This window comes from Fusarium proliferatum (assembly GCF_900067095.1).
Source record: "Fusarium proliferatum ET1 genome assembly, contig: FPRO_scaffold002, whole genome shotgun sequence".
In the NCBI taxonomy this organism is placed as follows: Eukaryota; Fungi; Ascomycota; class Sordariomycetes; order Hypocreales; family Nectriaceae; genus Fusarium; species Fusarium proliferatum.
The window spans coordinates 1545219-1554741 of NW_022194791.1; the positions used below are offsets into that span (position 1 = coordinate 1545219).

At 48.1% G+C, this 9523-nt stretch overlaps 1 protein-coding gene and 1 non-coding gene across 2 annotated transcripts; both read left to right on the forward strand.

Moving 5' to 3' along the window:
• The first annotated feature begins 3823 nt into the window (after positions 1-3823).
• On the forward strand, positions 3824-3939 carry rrna54. The gene has a single exon (XR_004093518.1). It is a non-coding gene; the product is annotated as a ribosomal RNA (ribosomal RNA).
• Positions 3940-5264: 1325 nt separating this feature from the next.
• FPRO_03259 (uncharacterized protein) lies at positions 5265-7157 on the forward strand (the record flags this gene model as incomplete). Its single annotated transcript, XM_031226548.1, has 3 exons — positions 5265-5281; positions 5332-5740; positions 5796-7157. The coding sequence occupies 3 exons, from the start codon at positions 5265-5267 to the stop codon at positions 7155-7157; spliced, it is 1788 nt and encodes a 595-aa protein (XP_031077074.1).
• Between the last annotated feature and the right edge of the window lie 2366 nt (positions 7158-9523).

The following is a 9523-nucleotide window of genomic DNA, read 5'->3' on the forward strand; positions in this document are numbered from 1 at the left end:
AACGAACGTAGTAGACCACGACTCGTAGTCGTAGTACGTAGTCGATGCTACTACGTACATACTACTCACTTATACCCCCCCCCCCACCCCCACCACACACACACACACATATATATATATATATTATCGTTATGTCGCGCCTACATAGAGATGAACTGAGAGCCATATCGGGCACATCATTTGAGCGAGGTTAGCCGTTGCGTTCGGAAGATGGACCATCTGTGCCCCTTGGTCGGGTGGCCGTACACCCAATGCCATGTAATTCTACAACTCTTCTAGAATCGTTCTAGAAGAATTCTAGAGCCATTGCTAGTCTCATGCCGTGATACCTTGATTCTGCAGTCGCCTCGATCCCTCAGGTATTCGGAACCCGGAAGACCTCGTGCTTTCCACGAGTCGCAACGTAATGCCCGAGGTCCGATTCCGTAATAGCCGTCTCTGCTTCCGAGGCTGAATGCCGAGATTGTGAAAGTCTCCGAACTGCCTGGTCATCGCCAGATACAGAACTTCGCCGAACTTTTTGACAAGAAGACATGATCCATGCTGTCTGTATAGACGAGGCAGAGAAAAAAAGGCAACCGCTAATTTACGCGGAACAGGCTCCAGTACCCGCCGAGTATCCATGCGGATGCAGTAGCGGTTAGGCATGTGATTGATTCCTAAGAATGCTTGTAAATGGCGGTGGAGATTACGTCTGTAGAGAGGCTGAGGATGTTTCTAGGACCTCGAGAGCGGTCATGTTGTTCGAGTATTACGTGCGAATGAATCGGTTGCACAAAGGCATTGTAAATTCAATTTACAAGCCCGCCGTATAAGTCCTAACACGCCCCCAAATGGTTAAATGCGGGGATTGCTCCATTTGGGGCCTCCCTGTAAGATCAAGATTACTGAACTGCACTCAGCGCTTGAGCTCGTGAATTTGAGGCCTGTCAATATAACAGAACGGGTGTTACTTAAAATGTCTGAGGCCGCCTGCATTTGAGGATCTGGCGTTCCAATGCCGGTCGAGGCAATACAATACATATGTACATGGATACGTGTCAGCGCAGCACCAAAGGGCAACCGAAACCTACAGGAATTGGGCATGGCATCCATGGCAATGTCCTGCATCGATTAAACCATCTTATAAGGATGCAGTGTAACTGGCCTGGCCTAATCCAAGGCCGGCTCGTGCCGCGTGAAAATGCACTAAACGCACAGGAAGTCAACTGCAGCTAGGTATTGAAGTATACGGACGAGGTTTCATCTACACAGCGAAGCCTCATTAGGCGCCGTCTCACAAGATCCTCGTAATTGGTGCTCGAGGGTACAGTAGTATCGAAGCACTACAGTAGCAGGCTTCACATGACTACATATGTATCGCTGATCTGTATCTGTATTTGTGCTCGGCAGCCTCATTTCTTGAACTCGGTCAAGACTCGAGGTCGAATGGGCAAGCTTCATCTCAGCCTTTTCGAAACCGGGTGATATCAGATGCGAATGCTTCGATCATCATGAGCCAAGTATTGCCCTTTGTGTGGGGGATGGAACACTCCTCGTCGCCTTGTATCGTTTGGTTCGCCCAAATGCGGCTCCGCTCTCTGACATCAACACAGCAGCCAACAGCCAACAGCCAACAAACAGCCAACAACCAACACAATGAGGGGTAAAGCAAGGGAGGGTAGCTTCTCACTCACACTCTCACTCTCACTATCATCCTCATTCTCATTTCTGACTGAATGCGACTGCGACGGTGACTGTTACACTCCAACGTCTTTTTACCCGTGAAACGAAAGATGGTTCATGCAGTTTCCCGGCGCTTGTGCCTGTATCACCTCCCGTGAATCCCCATCAATTATCGTGCGCAGTTGTACAAGGAAAATTGAGTCTCCTCGCCTGTTCTCGTCGGTGCACACACGCTCACTCCCTAGGTAACGCACGCACGCACGCACGCACGCACGCACCCAGAAACCAGTTATTTCTTCGAATTAGGCGAATTCGTCGGTGAACAAGCTCCGATACTGAATTGGCACGATATGAATCGTCCGTCGTTCTGCAAACGTCGTGGATCTGCGGCTGAGATGCATACGCACACACAGTGGCTCTCTCTAAGGCGGGCGCCTTATTTTCTTTTCTCACCTCCCTTCTCGGGTACATACCACTCACTCGCCTCGTCCGAGCAGTGCATCTAGAGCAAGCAAGGACTTGCACTTTGGAGCACTGGTATGGACATTGTCCACCCTTTTTATCTTTAGGCACATCCGATGCCTGCAGAGCCGCATGGACACACGCAGGCCACAACCACCATCAAGAGCAATCACCTACCGAGAACAGCAAAAGGCAACGAGTTGCCTTCCTGTCAATCATCAGGCCCTACGTCATTGCACTCCTCAACAGATGCTCTTGTCTCCAGCTCCATGCACGAGGCAGAAAGGAGCATGACATGGCGTGCATTGAGATAATGGCTCGCCGAGTAATTCTCGGATGCTGCTATCGTATCGAGTTGCCCTATATGGAAGAATATCGTGAGGCAATTGCGGTATTTTGGAAAAGGAAAAAGGAAAACAGAGAATCTCCATTGTGATTCTGAAAATGACTCAAGCCCAAGAAAATCTCTCAGCTAATCTGCTCAGATGGGGGCGGTGAGAGTCATTGCTGTGCATATGTGCTAAGAGACTTCATTAGGGTGAAACAAAAGTCACTGCTGTGGTTTGAAATTAGGTAGATGAATCATGCTGATTCAGAAGCGTAATTGTCTGTACTTCTGTCGTAAACTACGAGGCATCAATCACCCCTACCTTCTGGCCTATCATACAGCAGTTGGGGCCCAAAACGTTATTTGTAAATCCGGATGAAGAAGATGATTCAATCTTCTTTAACACTCGGTTCGAGGAATCATACGTGTAGTAGCCAGTGGGTGTTGTGAAGATCGTGGTTGTGGCCATGGTGTTGAGTGTAACAATGGACAACTTCACCCTTTCAATAACTTTAATTCTATCATCCTCCGACCTGACCCTATCGCTACCCGAAGAGCTTTCTAAATAGAATGTTTTACCTCATATATAACATTTTCTACACACAGAATCATACTCAAACATCCACTTTAAGCAAACAGTAGATTTCTTAGATACAATGCATTTCTATCCCAAACAACCTAACATATTCATAAACAGATGTCTATAAACATAATTAATGATATATTATGAGTATAAGTAGGTTCAGGCTGCAATTGGGTTAACAAACCATACCAATGTTTGACTTTCTGATCCTTTGGGGTGGATGTAGGATTCTCAGACTGATCTGGACTCTGGCGATGGTTAGATGCCATCTACCCATACTTTTAAATTGAAAGGGGATTGGGTTTTCTATTGGAGTAATATTGATATCTTTAGATGTGCAGTCTAGAGTTCTGCTCCCGTCAACTGCAACAGCAAAACACAACTTGAGCAGAGAATGTACGGCCAAACAGTTGCTATAGACCTATTGAACCTCTTATGCTAAGAAGTTTTTTTTATCATTAGAATCAATATTTATTTCTACTATAGTTTATAGTGTTTACTTGCCGTAAGTATCAAGTCTGTTGTAAAAGAAAGCCTATCATGACTTACGTACTGAACAAACCGCAACTCCCCAATTAATCCACCATCAGCTCTAAACAGCACATTAAAAGGTATCAATCTCAATGTTCTGCTCCGTTTCTTTGATTTATGATTGGTTTTCATCTGGACAAGGCTGCGCTGGCCCTTGTTATCACGATCAGGCTGTAGGGCAGACAAGGCTCTCGGCTAACTACCAACAGCACCAACCCCCTGATATCGCGACACAGCAGCTCATCACAGCACATACGACCACAGCTCGAAGAAAATACGGGATCCCGTCTGCTCTCCCATAGTCAAGCTTCGAAGCGCTGGATTAGTAGTTGGGTCGGTGACGACCAGCGAATCCCCGGTGTTGTATGTTTTTTGCCTTGAGCTACAGCGCCCCTTTTTTGCGTGGTACTCCCTCCGCGTATGGCTTATACACCTTTTGTATCAGCTGCACTATTGACCATAAGTGTAATTCAGCTTGTTGACAGCTGCTTTGTACTTGATCAACTCAGAGTGCACCTCGCTTAGCTTGTGGGGTTTTAGTTTGGTGCCACAGTGAGCAAAGGATCATCTCTAGACAACCTTATCTTGACGTCTTCAGTATAGACACCGCAGCTCAACCAATTCGGCATGTGTTGAAGGGGAAACAATTTGAGGAACATTCTCGGCAATACTCGTCGGAATCTCAAACAATACGAGCCATTTATGTTGACCTGTCTGGGGGCTGTGCACCTGCAGCCGTGTGAGTCTCATCACAATATTATCGTCTGTTTTGTCACTTGTATCTTTCTGATATCTCTTCGTATGCTCGGCCGAGCTCATTTCCAGCTTCCAATGGTCACGAAAGCTTCGGTCAGCCTTCAGCGGCATATGCCGTTGGTACGATCAGACTGCCTAAACGCACCAAAAAGCCATCCGGTCTTCTTTCGTCTCGTGTCCCACGAAGTCTCCGAGAACATAACAAGGCGTCAAAGTCTCCTGCATCCAAATCATCATAGACTCTCATCCTGGTGTCTGATAAACGAACTTTGGGCTTCTGAGAGACGCCACTATCTGTAAGTTGTTGGATCAACCTCCCTCGCATGTAAGACGCATCCTGACCTGGCAGATCTGACGATGCCGTGCATTAGACGAGCAAAAGTCCATCTCTGATGTAGATGCCGGGAACTTCTAAGTTCTCGTGTCTCTGAATTAGGGTTTACTCTTCAGGCCGAATGTCCAGGTCGGGCCTATATCATATCGTAATAAAAGCCTCCCGTGCGGGAGGCTGAGGCTGAAAGCCAATCCAACCTCGATGTCCTATTTATATCTGCCTTGAATGGTGCGCAATATTTATTCTGTAAGAGAATCAATATTGACAAGTCTGATCATGGAAGCCCCAACGTATCCGTGTGTCCATACTTGACGTGATCTACTTAAATCGCCCCTGGTCCCCAAGATCCTTTGCACAGGGTCAGCCACAACCGTTCCTTTAATCGATACTCTCACTTTACCTCACTCACATGATCGTAGTATTTGCTGCTGCTGCTCTGTGAATCATACAGTATTGCGCGATAGCTCGCCTAAACCCCGGATCTCGATTTGCCCAAGCCTAGCATGAAGCTCTCCGCTCCTGGCAAAGAGTCCTTCGTTTCAACCCACAGCGTACCTATTTTCTGAGACATACGGAAGTTCCAGTTAATATTCCTCGAACTAATGATGAACCTGGCTGTCAAGTATGTCTAACGAACCATCTCCCTGCATTGGGCGTTAACATCTGTGGAAGCACACTTCGACTCCTTTTCGGTACAGATCCACCGACTTCACCTTTCGCCGACTTAGACTCGCTTTGCATTAGCCAAAAGGTCATACACGCATCAGTTGACGAGAAAGATGTTATCTTACACTGTCACTTACTGGAGCATTTCGTTTCAATCAAGCCCAAAATTGACATTTGGGCCATGAGGCATATGATCGATCCAGCCGCAGCATGGACATGCTACATCAATATGGGCGTTCGCCGACTCCTAGATTGGTTCAAGGCGTCGCATGATGGCCACATTGACCTGAACAAAGACATTCCTCCCCTTGATGTGCTTCTCGTATGGCATGCGTTCTTGCAAGACCCAGTTGCATGGGGTGACTTTATCGAGGAATCTCAACTATTGTTTTCTCGGTGGAACCCGGATGAATTGGTGTGTATTACCGATTGCTCTGATGCTCCAAATATCAGCAATTAACTCTTCTTAGTTAAGAGCTCTTGACGGCAACAGGCAGGGATTGTTCGAGCCTTCGCCGGAGTGCATGGACAGGATCAACCGCGTGTACCACGAGGCAGATACCTGCAGCCTCATGAGCATGTCGGTTGATTATGTCTTCTCCGTCAGTCCCAATGAAATGACTCAAGAAGTGATTCGACTATTCTCCCAGAAGAGACTGAACCATACTGCCATGACGCCAAGAGGTCAACAGAGATTCTTTTACGACTTCCATAAAGCCGTTCAGCGTCAACTTGACCTCGCAGAACAAGACGTCAAGTTCTCCTGGCATCGCATATACGTGTCCCGTGGGGATAACGAGCGGGTGTTGAAGCCCGCCATCCAGCGCTACCGGAGGTTCTTCACTCTGGAGATGTTCAGAGAGGAGATCGGATACTGGCGGTTCGAATATCCAGATCATATTCGATTTGCCGATTTTGATATCCATCTCGTCTGGAGAACGCACAAGCTCGCGCCACAGAAATATGAGCGGTTTTGTATCAACTACTTTGGTGGCCTCGTATACATGATTCCAGACCCCCCTGATAACCAAGAGGTGAGGGTCTCCCACCGCAATAGCAAAGATCAGATCTATGAGCATTTATTTGGCGAGGAGTATGCCTTGTGTCTCTGTTGGCCATGCGTCAAGGGAAGAATGGACAAGCCTGCAGGCTGGCGCTCTTTCAGGCGGCTCACTAGGCCAGTAGTGAAGACACAGTTGGCAACGGAGATGGACCGTCGCCGCGCCGCAGCTGTGAGCATCCCTCTGGACTTTGCTGAGAAGCAATGTCGTAAATGTGGCTCTCACCCCCGGAGACACTGTCGAAAGAAGGACATGACTGAAGCCTCAGCAACAAGGCCTATAACTCCTAGGCGCTCAGTGTCCGATCGCGTTCCGACGCCTGGGATATCAGTCACCTCTCCCTACACTCCAAGTCGGAACGATCCCTTTGCTGTTCCGTTCAGAGACCTAGGAATGTTTCCGTTTCGTTCTGAGATTCTGGACCAAACCCGTCTGCAATCTCCTTCGCCTTCAGCAGCATCAGTTTCGGTGACTCTAGAGCCTACACAGAGAAACAGAAACACGGATCTTCGAACCTTCAATCGAAGCCATAATTCTACCCCTGACCTCACCGTCGCATCTACAGAGTCAGGCGACAGCGATATCGAAATCGGTCCCAGTTACTATACCCTGACAAAAGCCCTAAGCATGTACCAGATATCCGCAGACGCGAATGAATTCACTCCACGTACTGGCAACAGGAATGCCGATGCAACAACCGATGATCCACGATATGTATCTCATGTTCCAACATCAAATGGCCCAGAGCCCGGGGCGTGGTTAGCTGGCTAAAGCTGCAGTATGCTAACTTAGTTACCAGCCACGGCGGAGGCTATCGATGATGGAAGTTTCACTAGCATTGCTGGGGACGGTAATTACCAAAAGGTACTGTGGTGACTCCAGAGATAGACTTCAAGCTACCTTGTTCAAGTCGACGAGCTGGTCGCCCAATACAGCGCTCGTGTTTCTCCACCTTGGCCAGTTATGAGTGACCCGACGTGAAACCTGTGAGGAACGTGAAATATTGACTGATTAGAGTGCTTGTCTCTGGCCACACGCATCGATGATTCAGAGTGAGGTCAACCAGTTGCGTCTTGAATCTTGACTTGGTGGCTTCTTAGTGCCTTGGGCCAAAGTCTCGACTCGTGTTCATTTGCTTGTCCTTAACCTCGCATAAGACACAAGGTGCATTAGTGTAGGTTGGTATACATATGTGCTGTAACGTCTGGGGGGGCTATACCATAGCACCTTTCAAAACTTACAGGTCATTTGGGATCTACGTTGGTAGTCTCAAGGGGAATATTCAATGGCGACTAGCCAACGGCGGCTAAAGCCATCCCCGCCCTTCTCTCCCTCACAGCTCCATGTGATATCTGAGACATGCAGCACGCCGAGGGAGCATAACCACACACAAGAGCTGGGACTATCGATCGGTAGGGCACGGCCACCGGCATAAGGCCCGACCCATTGACGGAAACAATCACACACATAAACGTTTATGTATGTGTATGTACGAAGGTCAATGCGTGCCGTTGGCTGTGCAGAAGACATGTATGTATCGACCAATTCCCGAGGCCGGTAAAAAGCAACATTGTGCATCCTCCAGAATGATCTGTCTGTATACTCCGTACGGATACTAGCAGTTATGTTGCGGAATATGCTGTTCCATCTGCTGCAGCTCGTCACTGATCCTCTCATTGTCGTTGTTTTTCTTTTCACCATGTCTGACAGACTTTGTCTTTCGTCCCTGAAATTAGTCATGGTTTCTTGTACCACAAAGAGATACATCGAGAAAAAAGCAATATGAAACGGTCGTACGATGGGGGCAAGCAACTCTGCATATGAACAGGGAGCAACATGTCCAACAAAAGTAAACCTAATTCAAGGCTTAGACTCGAACATGGGAAATTCGATATTTTCTCATCGGGGTACCAATCGCTCTCCAAGCATGACTTGTTTTCTCTCAGCATCAAACATGGCTTCGCCTCCAGCCATAGGCAAACATCTTCGGAATGCATTCAAGCCATTGCTGTGATGATCGACAGCTATGAATAGCAGTCGGCGCTAACATGTGTCAAGACGTTGCATCCGTTCAATACCATTCCCTTCTCTATCACCACATGCCACTGGAGTTGTCTTTGGATTGCACTCCACAGATGTTTGTCACGCCCTGCCATGAGGTGGCTGGCAAATAGTTTTCATCGCGTTTGTCAAGATTGCATTGTCTCAAGACCATGTTTTTCGCGGAAAGGTTTTGATTGATAGTCACAAACAGCGTGGTAAGCCACATGGAAATAATCCCAGTCATAAGCAAGGGGGCACATTCAACGGCCCCGGAAGAATCCCGTTAACGGACCGTGGCAAGCGCCAAACCGATGTTCTCCCTTTGATGAATTGAGGCGTCAGCAACTGAAGTGATAAGGCTGTTGCTATAGCTGTTTCCAATGGAAACGCATCGGGGGCCAGGACCGACATCCGCTGATCTCCCACCAACTTATTCCGGGTCCAATAGTGCATGTTTTTTAATTTGTGTATTATGGACGATGGTAGATTGTAGTCAAATGTCCGAATACCTACCGTAGTTGCAGTCTTGTGAAACAACACCGCTCCAGGTCGTTGGTGGCTTTAGCTAGTATCGAACAGGGTTATATGTCGGTCACAAGCGATCTCCAGCAACGGGTTCCTCCAAAGCGCTTATTAGCTGGGGTGCTTGAAACAGTTTTCGTACAGAAATAGCTCAGCAACAAACCACGTAGAGCTCCCTGGTATTGATGTTGCGTTGAGACCATCGAGTGGCTGTTGAGGGCGGCGAAGGGTGCACACCATTGGGATGCCAGCATCGAGATTCGGTCCAACAAGACTGCAACGGTGTCGTCGACTGGCTGATACCCCCAAGACTTGTTGGTGTCAGCAAGGAGGTATCTGAATTATGACAGTACTGAACTTCGGGTTGGCTCTCCCCCCATGATCGTCCCTTGCCGCCCTTTTGAGTTGCCCTGTTGAGCCTGGCAGAGTTAACGTGTTTCCGCCACAGTGGTGCATCTGGAGATCATCCCAACCACAGTGGAAACATCGCCTTTTCGCGTGTGGGTGATCAATTGCACATCTTGTGGGACGGCTGGCATCAAGATCAGGTAGTCGGACAACCATCTCCACGC